This window comes from Octopus bimaculoides, chromosome Z, assembly GCF_046866305.1.
Source record: "Octopus bimaculoides isolate indiv1 chromosome Z, ASM4686630v1, whole genome shotgun sequence".
In the NCBI taxonomy this organism is placed as follows: Eukaryota; Metazoa; Mollusca; class Cephalopoda; order Octopoda; family Octopodidae; genus Octopus; species Octopus bimaculoides.
This window is the reverse complement of record NC_142944.1, coordinates 2,843,178-2,861,417: the sequence shown is the minus strand read 5'-3', so window position 1 is coordinate 2,861,417 and position 18,240 is coordinate 2,843,178. Positions and strand designations below refer to the sequence as shown.

Below are 18,240 nucleotides of genomic sequence, written 5' to 3'. Positions count from 1 at the left end.
AAGCAGTGTCGTTTGTTTCAAATATTCTGTGAGACTATGTCTAGCTATTGGGGAAATATTACCTTGCTTGGAAACAAGTGAGGGTTGGTGACAGGAAGAGCACCCAGGTGTAGAAAATCTGCCTCAATAAAATTCCATCTGATTCATGTAAGCATGAAAAAGTAGGCATTAGAGTGTCAAAATGATGCTGACAATGATGATGATGATGATGATGATATATATATATATATATCTTATGGTATTTACTTTGTATTATATTATACTCATTTATTGTGCTTTTAATTATTAATTTTTCTATATGTGACAGTGGATTTTCATCGATGAGTTCATGAACCTTGGTTCTTTTCCCTAAAACTATATATGTATATTTTATACTATGAAACTTAATTTAATTTTAATTTTTAATAAATTGATTTTAATTGAGTTTCTACCTGTAATTTTGGATTTTTATTCCTAATATTATTATGTATATATATATATATATATATATATATATATATATATATATACACACACACACACTTAGACAAAGAAAATAAACTTACCTCCACATTTCCGAGTATAGATACACATATGATATACATTTTGGTCCTTTCGGTGGTTCAAACTGATCCAATTTTGCAATGCTAGATGCAATACCCCATATAATTAGATATTTTACCATAAAAAACTGCCCTTGGCAATATCCAATTCCAACAAGTGTCCACTGAGAAAGCGATTCCACGATGGCCAAATTATATGACAAAGAATTATAGTAGAAATAGTGGAGAATAATATGGAAGCAAAGTGCCCAGCCACCAATTCTTAAGAAATCAATAACATGATTTTTTAGCCTTTGCTTAGACCACATTTGCTGAGGTTTGGAAATCTACAAAAAATAAAAACAAAGTACCGAAAAATAAATTTGTGATATCAAAATATATATAAATGATTGCATTTTAAACAATAAAGTTTATCATTTTAACCACCACAGCCTGTCACTGGAACTTATCGGTGACGCCACATATTTCATGTAGTCACTCTGCATACTGTTTAATTACAAGGAAATGTAACTTCTTTGCATTTTTACAATATTTCATAATTAAACTTTGATATTTGGCCTGACTAGCCTTCATGCCAGTGGCATGTAAAAGCATCCACTACACTCTCGGAGTGGTTGGCGTTAGGAAGGGCATCCAGTTGTAGAAACTCTGCCAGATCAGATTGGAGCCTGGTGTAGCCATCTGGTTCACCAGTCCTCAGTCAAATCGTCCAACCCATGCTAGCATGGAAAGCGGACGTTAAACGATGGTGGTGATTTGGCATTCATTTTATTTAAGTATCCTCAAAACCATGTCAGAATACAGAATAAGATATTTTCTCAAATTATGAAAATGTACCACATGTGGTACATGTGGTGGTTGTATGAAGTTTGGTACATGTGGCAGTTAGCATGTTAATGAATTTTTACATCAAAGATCGTCCTATTTTTCCTGGAAAGGGTGTATTATGATCAAGAGAATACTCATTATGAGTGAAACTACTCCTAGAGCTAAATGCTATGTTTATTTGATAAGGAGCAATGAATATCATTCACATGGAACCTGTTACCTGAGTAATTTCTATTAATACACTTATCAGAAAATAACTACTTGGGATACTTTTTAAGCACTCTTAGATAATGTGTGTAGATTTAGATTTGGGAGATATCAAAATACTTAGCAAGACTTAATGAAATGGGTTTATTGTTGCAAGAAAATCTCAATGAATTTTACTAAGACCAGATCAGTAGTCATAGAATTTATTTTAAAATTATATTTACTCTCATTTAATACAGAATAATGAATGCACCCCATTCTCCTCTGATTAAGCTGAAAAAATATCAGTCAACTTCCAAACTGTCTAAGGTATATGCAGGCAATGACAGAGAGGATGGTGAAAAGCATTTTTTTTATTTTTTATGAAAATTTGCATAATTATCATAACTTATGTTTCTTTGTCAATACTCTGCCACTTATATTATGACCTCCATACCTTGAGGGTACATGCTGGCACTTGCCACCATCTATCTGCCTCCTTTTACTCGACCATCCCATTTATATTCTGATCCCCATCTCATGTCAGTATGCACTTTTCTACCATCTCTCTCCTGCTCTCTCTCTTTCTCTTTCTCTCTCCCTCTGGCTGGTTAACCATATATCTCCTTTACAGCAACACACCTGTTTCTGTCCCCATTCTTCATCACTCTTTCTTTTTATCTCTCTCTGTTGCAACTCTCTCTCTCACTCTCTCTTTCTCCCTTACTCTCTCTCTCTCTCTCTCTCTCTCCCTCTCTCCCTCTCTCCCTCTCTCCCTCTCTCCCTCTCTCCCTCTCTCCCTCTCTCCAGCTGGGTAACCTTGTACTTCTTCTACAACAAGACACTCGTTTCTGCCCCTCTGTCTCACTATAACCTTTCATCATCTGACTCAAGATCCCCTCCTCCAATGTCCCCTCCAATTTTTCTCTTGTAGGTTACTTGGTGACCCTGTCAGTGCAGGTGCCACTTAAAAAGCACTCAGTCCACTCTGCTGAGTGGTTGGTGTTAGGAAGGGCAACCAGCTGTAAAAATCCTGCCAAAACAGACACAAAAGTCTGGAGCAGACCCCTGCCTGGCCAGCTCCTGTCAAATTGTCCAACCCATGCCAGCATAGAAGGTGGACGTTAAACAAAGAAGATGATGTGTGCGTGTGTGCATGCGTGTGTGTTCTGAAAGCATAGTTGCTAGGATAAGAACAAGGCTGGGCAAAGTTCAGAGAGCTTCTACCTTTGTTGGTAACTAAGGGCCTCTCCATCAGATTGAAAGACATTGTATGATGCCTGTGCACATACATCTATGTTACATGGCAGTGAAACATGGGCTTTGATTACAGAGGACTTTTGAAGGCTTGAAAGAAATGAAGCCAGCATTCCCCACTGGATGGATAATGTCAGTGTATATATATACATATATGACAAAGTGTAAGTGATTTAAGGGGAAAACTGGATATAAGAGGCATCAGATGTTGTGTGCAAGAGAGAAGACTGTGCTGGTTTGGTCATGAGATGTGTATGGATGAGGACAGCTGTATAAAGAAGTGCCAAGCTCTAATTGTGGAGGGAACCTGTGGAAGAGGCAGACCCAGGAAAGTGGTGTGAACGGATCTACAGAAGCTGGGCCTCACTGAGGAAATGATGTGGTAATTTGTTATACTTGAAAAGACTTGTGAAGCTAAGTAAAACTGTTGTCTTCCATGCATACAGGCTTGTCCTTTCAGGTGCCGGTGCCACATAAAAAACACCTGTGCCATTGCTGCGTGTAAACACTCATGCTGGTGCCACATAAAAAGCATCTGTGTCAGTGCTGCATAAACGCACCCACAACAGACAATTGGAACTGGACTGCTCCCCACTGGCCAGCTCCATTTCAAAGTGTCCAATCCATGCCAGCATGGAAAGCAGATGCTAAATAATTATGATGATGCGGTAAGAAGCTTGCTTCCCAACGACATGATTCCAGGTTCAGTCCACTGTGTGGCACCTTTGGCAAGTGTCTTCTGCTATAGCCTCAAGTCAACCAAAGCCTTGAGAGTGGATTTGGTAGATGGAAAACTGGAAGAAGCCCATTGTGTGTGTGTGTGCGCGCGTGCGTGCATGCATGCATGTGTGTGTGTCTATGTGTCTGTGTTTGTCCCCCCTCCATTGCTTGACAACCGACGTTGGTTGTCAAGTTCAGCAAAAGAGGCTGATAGACTAAGTACTAGGCTTACAAGGAATAAGTCCTGGGGTCAATTTGTTCGACTAAAGGTGGTGCTCCAGCATGGCCACAGTCAAAAGACTGAAACAAGTAAAAGAATAAAACAGTATATGTGTGTGTGTGTGTGTGTGTGTGTGTGTGTGTGTGTGCACATGTGTGTGTGCACGTGTGTGTGTGCACATGTGCGTGTGCACATGTGTGTGTGTATATATATATATATATATATATAAACAAAATAAGACAAGGTAGAAAATGCTAAAATAATTTTATCAGTAAGTGCATTTTAGTACCTTTTTCAACTTTAGAGTAAAATAAGAAAAACAATTAAATTGAAGAAAAAAGTGAATTGTTTTGTAGATATTTCCATAGTTTTTAAATAGGTAAATATTTCACTTAATTTTTTTTTTCTCCAATTTAATTCTTTTTCTTATTTTACTCTTCGTTGAAAAAATCTAAAAAGACAGAAACGGTACGAAAATGTTCTTCATGATAAAATTATTTTAGCATTTTCTACCTTGTCTTATTTTCCTTATGCATATCAACATGTGTTACTGTTCTACCTTCTACACACACACACACACACACACAGAGTTTTCTCATACGTTGTGAGTGTATGATAATGAGGTTAGGTTTCATGTATCTCTCTGAAACTATTTCTCCAAGGTCTCTTTCATAAAAGCAATGCATTGCTGGCAAATATTTTTAGACATTTTTTTACATGCTGCTGGTGTATGTAGAAAGAGTTAGGAAGGAGAAGTGAAGTATTTGTAATCGACAACACACACAATTTATTTACAGAGTGAAAAGATTTGTATTACACACTCTTATATAACTGAATGAGGTCAGAGAGAGAGAGAGACGGATAGTTCATTGACTTCATGATTCTAGCAAAGGAGGTAACAGCTGAATATTTCAGTAAATCATTGCTCAGACACACACACAATTCCTACCAAAATTTCATTAAACTCCTCTGAAATATTAATCAGTCACCTGCACTGGTAAGGGGTTAAATATTCTAAAGACAGTCAGAAGCGGTTCGGTATTACTTCTAAGCGTTACTCTTCATATTACAGATCATGGCCCTTTATGATTACTTATTCAATCATTCTTTGTTTTTTGTTTTTATGTTTCAGCTCATTACCAAGACTGAATAATTGCAACTCAGCAAAATACTCTTCACTCATAAATAAAATATAAATTATAATATTTCTTTTTACCACTTAGTTAGGAAGGGGATGGCAGAATCCATGTTCCTTTTTTCAGGGCTTCTCAGACAATTGGTAAGAAATTACCCTCAAACTAAGGTTCATGCAGGGTTGTGTTGCTAAGATGTTTGGTTGCCAACCACTTGGTTATGGGTTCAGTCCTACTGTGTGGCACCTTAAGCAATTGTCTTTTACTATATCCCCAGGCCGAATGAAACCTGTGAGTGAATTTGGTAGAGAGAAACTGAAAGAAGCCTGTAACTACATGTGGATTGTTAGCAATTTTTTCCCCTTCGTCTTCCTTTTCTCTTGGACTTTCCTCTGTCTCCTGTTTCTGAAGAAGAGCTTTGCTCAAAATGTAAAACCACCTTTCTTTCCTTCCCTGAGCATCTTACTAATACTTTGCATGTACTAGGTACTCGCATTGTTGTTTTTTCTTGTGTTTTTCCTTCCTTTTTTGGGGATTAATCATATATATATATAGACATATATATATATATATATATATATCATCATCATCATCATCATCGTTTAACGTCCGCTTTCCATGCTAGCATGGGTTGGACGATTTGACTGAGGACTGGTGAAACCGGATGGCAACACCAGGCTCCAGTCTGATATACATATATATATATATATATATATATATATATATATATATATGTGGGAGAATTTACGAAAAAAACAACAGACGAAGACAGGTGGTGTAAACAACAAATGGATGTATTAGTTTAACGCTCGGGAATAGAGAAAGTCTTTGACGTTTCGAGCTATATATATATGTGTGTGTGTATGTGTGTATTTTTGTTTGTATCTCTCCCCCTCTGACAAATGGTGTTGGTTTGTTTAGATCCCCATAACCTAGCAGTTCAGCAAAAGTGACCAATAGAAGAAGTACCATGATTAAAAGAAATAAATACTGAGGTAAATTCATTCAACTAAAACCCTTCAAGGTGGTGCCCCAGCATGGCTGCCGTCTCATGACAAATAAGAGATAAAAGGTCAACTGAAGACATGACCCAAATGCATGCAACAGAGCAAACAACCCAAAAGGCACCCAATGGCTGTAGGGGTGGGGGCATTAAACTGGGTGACAGATTAAGTCAAACTACCTAGGAACTTTGAAAGAAAATTAGAATGTTAGATGGTACATTATTTTATCAACTATGAAAATATGAAATTAAGGCATTAAGCTGGCAGAAATGTTAGCATGCCTGGCAAAATGCTTAGCGGTATTTCATCTGTCTTTACATTCTGAGTTCAAATTCCGCTGAGGTCGATTTTGCCTTTCATCCCTTCAGAGTTGATAAATTAAGTACCAGTTGCATACTGGGATCGATCTAATCGACTGGACCTCTCACCTAAAATTTTGGGATTTGTGCCTAGAGTAGAAAATAACTGTGAAAGTATGAAAAAACAAAACTGACTTTGGTGGGATGATTTGAACTCGGAATGTAAAGAATTAGAACAAATATCACAAGGTCATGTTTCAAGGGTATTTTGCAAGTTAGGAACTTTTCAGCACCCTGTCATGTGTAATATGCACACATACACACACATATATATAATATAAACACACATATACACACAGGTACACAAACATACAAGATTGAGTTCCATATGTCCTTTTGCATATAAGCTCAGAACTGAGTATGGAGTTGTTTTATTCTTTTAAACTTTTATATTGCTAATATTAAACAAAGCAGGAAAACAATATAATCACACAGTTAATCCTTAACAATGTCACTAGTAACTACACCAAAGCCAGACTTGTTGTATACAACAGTAAACCTAAATATGCCAAGTACATAGTTGCTAGGTTTAATATAGATAACAGAATTGAAAACCTTCCCTAAACACAAGGCTTTTATTACTGTTAAGGATCACAAAGCTGACCTTGTTAGCTGTGTAATATTTGGTGAATGATAGATATAATTCTCTTATTTTCCTGTTATTTTGGCATTTTTATTTACAACCTCATACTTTCAATAGCAACTTGCACCATGTACATTTTTCAATAATATCTCCAGTTGGAAAAAAATCGAATATTCATGAATGTAGAGCAAACTGTAATTATCAGAAAGCTTAGTAAAACATCTGCTGTCATTATTGACAGGTAAGGTATTCTAGTTTGATATAAATATTAAGTTCACACAGTGATAAAATAATAATGGAGGTAGAGTGGTATCACTGGAAGAAAGTAGAATTTGGGAGACTTATTATTTGCCTTCCAAATTCCAACTCTTCCCACTTTGCCTATGTCCAGCAAATACCACAGATGAAGCAAGGATAAGCAAAGAAAATTCTTTCATACAAAAGTATAAATGAAGACTTAACAAACTTTAACAAAATACATACACAAATAACTATTTACACACAAAATTCATTCTGCCACTTATCATGAGGAAGCTACACAGCTAACAATCTAAACTTTAGCCATTGGACTACATACAAATGACTCCTGTCTACTCTCCCACCAGACAGATTAAATTTGGAGTGCCTTGATTATAACTAATCATTTTCACTCAACCGCATTGGCCTTCTTTTTAGGCGCAAAATATACTGTCTTTGGCAGTCACAACCCATGTTTCACTGCAATGTAGCATGGCTGTTTGCACAAAGACACCATACACTCTGCCTTTCACTCTGAGGGAGAGGCCCTTTCTTACCAACAAAAGTAGAAGCTCTCTGAACTTTGCCCAGCCTATTCTTATTTTAGCAGCTACACTCTCGGAGTATCCATCTCCAATGCTGACTTGGTCACTTAGCTAATGGAAGCTATCAACTGTTATAAAGTATCCCCTTGGCATTTGATGGAGTCTATTTTCTGTACATTTCTAGTATTTATTGTACCTATACATCTGCCACATACAAACACTATTTTCCCTGTTAACCTTCCTCTGATATTGCTGCACAGAAGACCTGGCAAGCCATATGAGACCTAAATCCAAGGCCTCTGCCAGGGATGTAGCCAGCCCACTTATGCGTACCTTCCCTTCATTGGACACTAAACTCCGCTTGCGAAAACATGGTGAGGCAAGTGAAATCGAAATCGTACTAAATCCGACGACTGGCACCCATGCCAACGTCATCTCCTTCATTGGACACGAAACTCAGCTTGCGAAGACCTGTTGGGGCAAGCGAAAGCGAAATCGTGATGGCACCTGTGCCCAGCGTTGCCTTTCTGGCACTTGTGCCCGCAGCATGTGTAAGGACTTTCAAGCGAGATCGTTGCCAGTGCCCATGGACTGGCTCTTGTGCAGGTGGCACGTAAAATACACCATTTTGAGCGCGGCCGTTGCCAGTACTGCCTGACTGGTCTTTGTGCCGGTGGCACATAAAAGTACCCACTACACTCTCAGAGTGGTTGGCGTTAGGAAGGGTATCCAGCTGTAGAAACTCTGCCAAATCAGATTGGAGCCTGGTGTAGCCATCTGGTTTCACCAGTCCTCAGTCAAATCGTCCAACCCATGCTAGCATGGAAAGCGGACGTTAAACGATGATGATGATGATGATGATATATATATGTATATATATGTATATATGTGTGTGTGTGTGTGTATAGATAGACAGACAGACAGACAGACAGACAGACAGACAGACAGACAGACAGACAGACAGACAGACAGACAGACAGACAGACAGATAGATAGATGAGAGAGAGAGAGAGAGAGAGAGATAATGAAGCAAATAAACAAATAAAACCACTTGGACTAGATATATAAAATATACATACATATTAATATGTAGATAGAAGGAAACAAAGACTGAAAATACTCAGACGATGAATATTCATGTATAAACATAGAGAGATATATATATATAAAGGGGCAGGAGTGGCTGTGTGGTAAGTAGCTTGCTTACCAACCACATGGTTCCGGGTTCAGTCCCACTGCGTGGCACCTTGGGTAAGTGTCTTCTACAATAGCCTCGGGCCGACAAAAGCCTTGTGAGTGGATTTGGTAGACGGAAACTGAAAGAAGCCCATCATATGTGTGTGTATGTGTGCATATGTTTGTGTGTCAGTGTTTGTCCCCCCCACCCACAACATTGCTTGACAACCGATGCTGGTGTGTTTACATCCCCATAACTTAGCGATTCGGCAAAAGAGAGCGATAGAATAAGTACTAGGTTTACAAAGAATAAGTCCTGGGGTCCATTTGCTCGACTAAAGGCGGTGCTCCAGCATGGCCGCAGTCAAATGACTGAAACAAGCAAAAGACTAAAAGAGTATTAACAGAGCAGATTTACACAAAGTACAAAGACACAGAATACACACACACACACACAATATACACATATATATATATATATATACACACACACACACACACACACACGCCTATTATTCTTTTATCCTGTTACTTGTTTCAATCAGCAGACAGCAGCCATACTGGGGCACTGTCCTGAAGTGTCGATGACACTGACCCTAGCGCACATTTTTTAGTCTTGTACTTATCTTATCTTGAAAGAGAGAACTGCTATTTTTCAAGTGGTGTCAACTAAAGATAGACAGGGAAAGATACACGCACAAACACACTCCACACACACGCACACACACATACACCACACACACACACACACACACACACACATACACACATATATACATACCTACATGCAATCCTACATCACATATATGTGTGTTCTGATGTGAGATTGATTGAGAAACAAAGTATCTAAGATGTCTAATGTTTGTTGTACCGTCTGAATGTCCCCTTTAGGGATCAGTTCTTTGTTACAGATACTATTTCGTAGCTCTAAGTTATCACTATTTCTTTACGCTTGTGTTGTTTCTTAAAGTAATAAACTGGTGAATTCCCAGACAGCGTTTATATTTATAATGCCGTGGACACCGCCAGATTAAGTGGTACTGCCAAGGTATCGAAACCACAGTGATATCCGTTTGGGCAGCTGTCAATGGGAATACACAGATTATGCTTGACTGTGGATTTCTTATATCTAAGACTTGTTATTTTGAGTCGTCCTTCATTCTTTTAAAGTAGAAAGTGTTTATGGATTAATAGTCTGTGAGGATCACTTTGGTATTGTTTGGTTTTTTTCATTATTTACCTAATTAGGCTTGGATATTGCTTAGATATTGGTGTGTAGTTTTAGGAAGGTTCTGTGGTGTACACACACACACACACACACACACACACACACACACACATATAGAAATAATAGAAACAGCAGTTTGTAATGTTTCACCAAAAAGGACAATTACAAATGTGACTAAATGTGACTAGGGTGTTAGGAAACACATACACTGCTAGAAATAAGAGCTAAACCACTCTAATGCTATAGTTAATGCATGTGAATGAAAACATAGACACTAATAGGGACCATAATTGTATGAAAAGTGCCGATATGTATATATGTATATATATATGCACACAGGCGGCGAGCTGGCAGAAACGTTAGCTCACCGGGCGAAATGTTTAGTGCTATTTCATCTGTCTTTACGTTCTGAGTTCAAATTCCGCTGAGGTCAGCTTTGCTTTTCATCCTTTTGAGGTCAATAAAGTAAATACCAGTTGCGTACTGGGGTCAATCTAATCAACTGCCCCCTCTCCCCCAAAATTTCAGGCCTTGTGCCTAGAGTAGAAAAGTATATATATATATATATATATATATATATATATATATATATATATATACATATATATATATATATATATATATATATATATATATATATATACATACATACACATACATATGCCAAGCTTCCACCCTATTTCCATCTAGAAATTTCACTCACTCTGGTTGCAAAGTAAATTTAACCATACACCTATGCCTATACATATGTATATGTGTATGTATTGCGTACACACATACATATGTGCACACACAGTCACATGCACACACACACACACACACACATATTGTTGCCATCTTCATCTTCATCATTTAAACATGTCTTCCATGTTGGCATGGATTAGATGGTTCAACAAGATCCAGTGAGTTAGAGAGTTGTGTCAAGGCCCAGTATTTCCTTTGGCATGGTTTTGACAGCAGGTTGCCTACAGAAGGCAAATATGAGAGGGAATAGGAACAAAGGTGGTGGTTACTGATGACATGCTTTGGGGGCTTCATTTTTTTGCTGAGATGGACAGGTCATCTTGAGCATAATGAAATGCCAATCATCTTGGTCTTTTGTCATCTCCTTTATGAGTCTCAACATCCTGAGGTCTGTCTTCACAACTTCATCCCACATCTCCCAAGGTTTTCCTCTTCCATAGATCCCATCAACATTTAGCGAATGGCACATCTTATGCAGCTATCTTCGGCCATTTGAATCACATGACCATACCAGCACAGTCATCTCCCTTGCACACTGTACATCTTATGGCCAATTTTTCTTTCAACTAATTACCACTTTGTCATACAAATTAGTACTTTGTTGCATGTCCTAGCTTCATGCAAAGTACCTTTCACTCTAAGAAAGAGGCCTTTTGTTACCAACAGATATAATAACTCTCTGAACTTTCTCCAGCCAGTCCTTCTTGCAATATGCTGTCAGAGCCTAATGACTTAAATAGCTCCTCCACAGCTAATTAGATCACCTATGTATCAAAAACTATCTCAGTTTCTAAGAATCCTTCTGGCTATTCAAGAAAATCTAATATTTGTGTATTCTCAATGCTTCTTGTTCCTATGCACCTGCCAGAAACATGTCTACTTCTTCTGCTAACCTTCTTGTGATTTCCACTGCACATCTTATGTGTCCATAGTTGGCCTTGGGTACACTGTGCAGAATTTCAACCTATCCCTTTTCTACATATAGAAGAAGGCTATTTTCCTGAAAAGATTAACATCTTGTCTGTTTTGCTGCTAACAAGAATCTTTGATTTTGTTAAGTTAACTTTAAGACCCATTAATTCCAGGTTTTGCTTCCACATCTACAGATTCTTTTCTAAATTTACTACAGATATGTGTGTACGTGTGTGTGTGTGTGTGTGTGTGTGTGTGTGTGTGTGTGTGAGTCTGTGTGTGATGCGCACACACATTATGTGTGTATAAAAATAAGCCCAACAGCTCAATCAAAAATGAAAATATATATATATCTGCAGTCTTTCCTGGTGTATAAAATTATGTGTAATAAATGCAATAAATTTTACATCAGATGAACCATCAGACAATTACATATACAGGTTATTGAACAGCTCTAGGCTAAAGCTTCTTTCCATCAAAAAAATATCTACAGAAATGCCACACCCAAGACAACCGGATTTCCATTGAAAGTAAATTTAGGAAGTTGGGAATAAAAAAAAAATCTCCTCTTTTATTGAAGAAATACACACCACTTATTAATAAGAGATTAAATGTAGCCAATTGGTTACTATAGTGACATGTACCAACCCTTCATACATATATACAACAGGACAAAAAAGGTCAGTGAATACCAACTTTTCTCCAAAAATTTCCTGAGGAAGGGATCCTAACTTTGGAATACTAAAATACCTGGTAAAACTATTAACCTGTTTTATACTCTTTTACTCTCTTTTACTTGTTTCAGTCATTTGACTGCGGCCATGCTGGAGCACCACCTTTATGTTTATAAATAGTATTGTTTTGCTTTTTAAAAATATATTAAAAAATGTGTGTGTGTGTGTGTGTGTGCACACGCACACATGTGTATTGTGCATGTGAGTGCATGTGTGTATGTATGTGTGCAGGTGCATGACCTAATGGTTAGGGTGTTACACTCACAATCACTAGATCATGATTTCAATTCCTAGACTAGGTTGTGCATTGTGTTCTTGAGCAAAACCCTTCATCTCACATTGCTCTGCAATCACTTTAACACCTGACGCATGGCACACCTGTGTGCACCTGTTCAAACAACATCGATCTGATGGAGAGAGTGAGCTTATGTACAACACACACATTTGAACTCTTATAAACAAATCATTCATGCAGGTCGTTCGGCAAAAAGCTGAATGTTCATAAGTCATCTTCAACGGGAAAGTCCATCATATATGGCTTAACTGATTGAAACTCCAAATTCACTATCAATAATATTCTTGCTTAAAAATAATAAAGATATATATCATCATCATCATTATCATCATCGTTTAACGTTCGCTTTCCATGCTAGCATGGGTTGGACAATTTGACTAAGGACTGGCGAACCAGGTGTGTATGTGTTTACATACCTATATATCTATCTATCTATCTATCTATATATATATATATATATATATATATATATATATATATATATATATATATATATATAGGTATGTAATATATGTAAACACATACATACACATATATTTAGGCACAGAGATGGCTATTTGCGTGAGAAGTTCATTTCAGAATCATGTGGCTGGTCCCACTGCATGGACACTGACAGACGGTCCTCTACTACAACCACAGAATGACCAATACCATGAGATTAAATTTGGTAGACAGAAAATGAAAGGAGCTTGTCTTGTGTGTGAGTGTTTGTGTGAATGAGTTCATATGTCTCTTTGTTTCCACTTATATGGTAGGAGCAGATTGTAAACAAAAGCTTGATTGTTCATAGGAACAATCTCATAATATTTCATTCCAGTGCAAAAGCCATGTCAGAATTCTTGTCTCTGAGAGCAAGACGGTGAATGAATGAGCACTTCAAGGTTATTCCCTACTGTAACAGAGAAAACAGCCTAAAAATGCTTGTTGTGTTCTGTCAATCTACCTATCTATCTCTTTTTATATAATATAATATATATATATATATATATATATATATATATATATATACACACACACACACACACACACACACACACACACACACACACACATATATATATATATATATAATAATAATATAGATTTAATCAAAAGATTAAATGTGGTACTTAAAATGTTTGAGGCACCAAAATTTGGTAGGATCATCATCATCATCATCGTTTAACGTCCGCTTTCCATGCTATCATGGGTTGGACGATTTGACTGAGGACTGGTGAAACCAGATGGCAACACCAGGCTCCAGTCTGATTTGGCAGAGTTTCTACAGCCGGATGCCCTTCCTAACGCCAACCACTCAGAGAGTGTAGTGGGTGCTTTTACGTGTCACCCGCACGAAAACGGCCACGCTCGAAATGGTGTCTTTTATGTGCCACCCGCACAAGCCAGTCCAGGGGCACTGGCAACGATCTCGCTCGAAAATCCTACAGGAGCCAGTCAGGCGGTACTGGCAACGGCCACGCTCAAAATGGTGCATCTCATGTGCCACCCGCACAAGAACCAGTCCAGGGGCACTGGCAACGATCTTACTTGGCTTGCCGGGTCTTCTCACGCACAGCACATTTCCAAAGGTCTCGGTCCGTAGTCATCGCCTCGGTGAGGCCCAATGTATGAAGGTCTTGCCTCACCACCTCAGCCCAGGTCTTCCTGGGCCTACCTCTTCCACGGGTTCCCTCAACTGTTAGGGTGTGGCACTTTTTCACGCAGCTATCCTCCTCCATTCTCACCACATGTCCATACCAGCGCAATCGTCTCTCTTGCACGCCACAACTGATGCTTCTAATGTTCAGCTTTTCTCTCAAGATACTTACACTCTGACGGGTATTCACATTGACATTACACATCCAACGGAGCATACTGGCTTCATTCCTTGCGAGCTTACGTATGTCCTCAGCAGTTACAGCCCATGTTTCACTGCCATGTAGCATGGTTGTTCGTACGCATGCGTCATACAGTCTGCCTTTTACTCTGAGTGAGAGTCCCTTTGTCGCCAGCAGGGGTAAGAGCTCTCTAAACTTTGCCCAGGCTATTCTTATTCTAGCAGCTACACTTTCAGCGCACCCACCCCCACTACTAACTTGGTCGCCCAGATAGCGGAAGCTATCGACTACCTCTAGTTTTTCACCCTGGAATGAGATAGAAGTTGTTTCCTGTTTGTTTGCAGTCTTTATTGCACCTGAACATCTGCCACAAACAAAAACTAACTTGCTAGTTAACCTGCCTTTGATGTTGCTGCACCTCTTATGTGTCCATAGCTTGCACCGGGTACATCTTATAGAGTTACTACCTACTCCTTTTCTACATACTGAGCAGGGCCATCTACCTGAAGGGGTTTGTGTTTTATCTACCTTCCTACTTATTAGGATTTTGGTTTTAGCTAGGTTGACTCTAAGGCCCTTCAATTCTAGACCTTGCTTCCACACCTGAAACTTCTCCTCTAGTTCTGATAGTGACTCCGCAATTAGGGCAAGGTCATCAGCATAGAGGAGCTCCCAGGAGCAACCTGTCTTGAACTCCTCTGTGATTGCCTGGAGGACTATGGTAAATAATAGGGGGCTGAGGACGGAACCTTGGTGGACCCCTACCTCTACCCGGAATTCATTGCTGTACTCATTTCCAACCCTCACCTTACTGGCAGCATCTCTGTACATGGCTCGCACAGCTCTCACTAACCATTCTTCTATCCCAAGTTTCCTCATTGACCACCAGATAAGGGATCGGGGGACCCTGTCAAAGGTTTTCTCCATGTCAACGAAAGCCAGGTACAGAGGTTTATCCTTAGCTAGGTATTTCTCCTGCAACTGTCTCACTAGAAATAAGGCATCAGTAGTGCTTTTACCTGGCACGAACCCAAACTGCATCTCATCTAAATTGATTCGCTCCCTAATTAGTTGGGCTATGACCCTCTCTGTAACTTTCATAACCTGATCTAACAGCTTGATGCCTCTGTAATTATTTGTATCTAAAGCGTCCCCTTTACCTTTGTAGCAGTTGACTATGATGCTGCTACACCAGTCATTGGGTATGACTCCTTCGTGTATCACCTGGTTCGTAATACGGGTGACTAGGCTATAGCCAACACTGCCAGATATTTTGAGCATCTCTGCAGTGATTCCTGATGGGCCGGGGGCTTTCCCGGTCTTCATACTCTTAATTGCTTTATCTACCCTGGTACTATCAACTCGGATAGCTGGTCCCTCTATTGGGTCGACATACGGCAGGCTCTCTTTCTCCCATTCATTCTCTTTATTAAGCAATCTATCGTAGTGGCATCTCCAGACCTCTTTCTTTGCATCCTCATTTAATGCAAGCGTACCATCATCCATGCGAACACATTTCTCTCCTACAACATCACTATTCTCTCTCCTACACTGTCTTGCAACACGAAATACCTCGAGTCTTTGGTCCTCACGGCGCAGAACATTGGCAAATCTTTCCTTATCTGCTTCCCCTCTGGCTAAATAAACCTGTCGCCTAGCCTCCCTTCTGGCACATTGGTACAATTCCCTGCTACCACCGTTCTTCCAGTCCTTCCAAGCCTGTTTCTTTTGTCTAATAGCCCTGTCTACCTCCTTGTTCCACCACCACGTTACTCTGGGTCGGGAGGGGACCTTACACCACCCACAAATCTGGTCGGTGGCTTTCAACAGGTTGTCCCGCAGAAATCTCCAATTGTCTTCCACGTTGTATGATGCTATATCCCCTTCTATTTCGTTAAATGCTTCAAGTAACTTGTCTCTAAGTCTCTGTCCGTTTGCAGGGTCTTTAAGCTTCCACACCCTTCTTCTCCAAGCCTGTCTAATTCTGGGCACCCATTTTGCCTTGATCCCAAAGTCGCTAACTACTAATCTATGTTGTGGGGTACATTCTTCGCCAGGGTAGGTTTTGGCATTTATAAGCCGCCCTCTTTCCCTATTTCTGGCGAGGATGTAGTCGATTTGGCTAGAGTGTCTGCCGGAGCGGTAGGTGACTAGGTGACTGGCAGGTTTCCTGAAGTTGGTATTGCAGACCATAAGATTGGTTGCATCACAGAACTCCAGCAGTCTGGTTCCCTCCTCGTTGCGGGAATCGAAGCCATAGCCTCCATGTATGCCATGGAAGCCCCCAGCACGACGTCCGACATGACCGTTGAAGTCTCCAGCCACAAAGAGAAGGTCCCTGTCACTCGTCGACGAGGTAGTTTGCAAGAGGGTGTCATAGAATTGGTCTTTCAGACCATCTGGTAGCCCCGGTTGAGGTGCATAGGCTGAGATGACAGTAGCTAATCTATGATGAAGCACTAGTCTGATCTTAAGTACTCTGTCACTTACTCTAACGACCTCGATTACCTTATCCACCCATTTCTCCGCTAGAAGTATTCCTACGCCCCCGACCCCGTCAGTGTTCCCTGCCCAGAAAATCTTGTACCTGTGTTCTTTGCCTGTGAGGAACCTCGCAGAACCTCCTCTCCATCTTACTTCCTGGATGCAGCACATATCTACGCGTCTCCGTTCAAGCATCTCAACAATTTCACCAGATCTACCTTTCAGCGTGCCGACGTTGAGAGTGCCAATCCTAACAGTATGGGTGTTGGGGGTGTGGGCCTGTAGCCTGGGAAGGGAAGGGGAAAAGCAGTGTCGTGTACCTGAAAAGAAAACTTGCAATTGGAAGAATTCATAAGCAAAACAGTACCTACAACCTGCAAACATTTCTCAAACTTAATGCGCTACCCAAAGGATAAAAACCAAAAACAAAATCAAGAGATTTGGTGAATAAAATTTGAAGGTAAGCAACAAAAATTCAATAGGTTATATCAAGATAAACATATCCAGTTAAAATAAGATATAAATTAATGTGGGGTAGTATTATTTATGAGTAAAACTATAATATTAATGGCCAAAATCCAAACAGAAAGAAAGGGGGGAAGAAGGAAGAGGAAAAATGGAGAGGAATAAAGTTAGAAAAACAGGACTAAATTAAGAGAATTAAAGCTAAGGTTTTCGAAAAAGTGATAGATAGAAGAGACTCAGAATAACTTAGAGAAAATGTAGGAATACTATCAGTGGGTTGGGAAAGGTTAAAATGTATTCTAAGTATATATTAAAAGTTATAACTCAAATAAAAAAAGTTATTAGTCAGGGAAATGAGAGAAACTAAATAAAAAAATTTAGCAAGATTTACTTTTTAAAAAATATTTACTTTTTAAAATATTTAAAGGTGCGGGAGTAACAATGCACACTTAGAACCCTAAGGTCAGATCTATTGTTAATTAGATTAGGATTATCCTTAAGTTTAAAAATTTCATAAATTTCCATAGAGCACAGCCCACAGCCATATCTACTCTTTCTATAAGGTTGTGCTCTCCTGATGATTTCTCATTTAAGATTAAAATCGATACCATTTTCCTTCAATTCCCAAATTTTATTAGATAATGATGTGCTATTGGCTTTATGTTTAAGTCTAAATGAAGAAAAATGGTTATATAATCGTTGTTTAAGGTTGATTGTGCAACCAACATAAATGTAATTATTACTTGGAGTAGTTACTGTACATTTATAGAC

The 18,240-nt window shown here is 39.2% G+C and overlaps 1 protein-coding gene across 11 annotated transcripts in view; it reads right to left on the bottom strand.

Annotated features, from left to right (window-relative positions):
* LOC106884152 (protein-cysteine N-palmitoyltransferase HHAT) overlaps positions 1-18,240 on the bottom strand; it is a 287,547-nt gene that overhangs the window by 96,394 nt on the left and 172,913 nt on the right. For all 11 annotated transcript variants that reach the window (XM_089365410.1, XM_089365412.1, XM_089365413.1 and 8 more), the window contains one exon: positions 546-868. In XM_089365410.1, the coding sequence (XP_089221536.1) occupies positions 546-868 (323 nt within the window). The remainder of the gene's footprint in view (positions 1-545; positions 869-18,240) is intronic.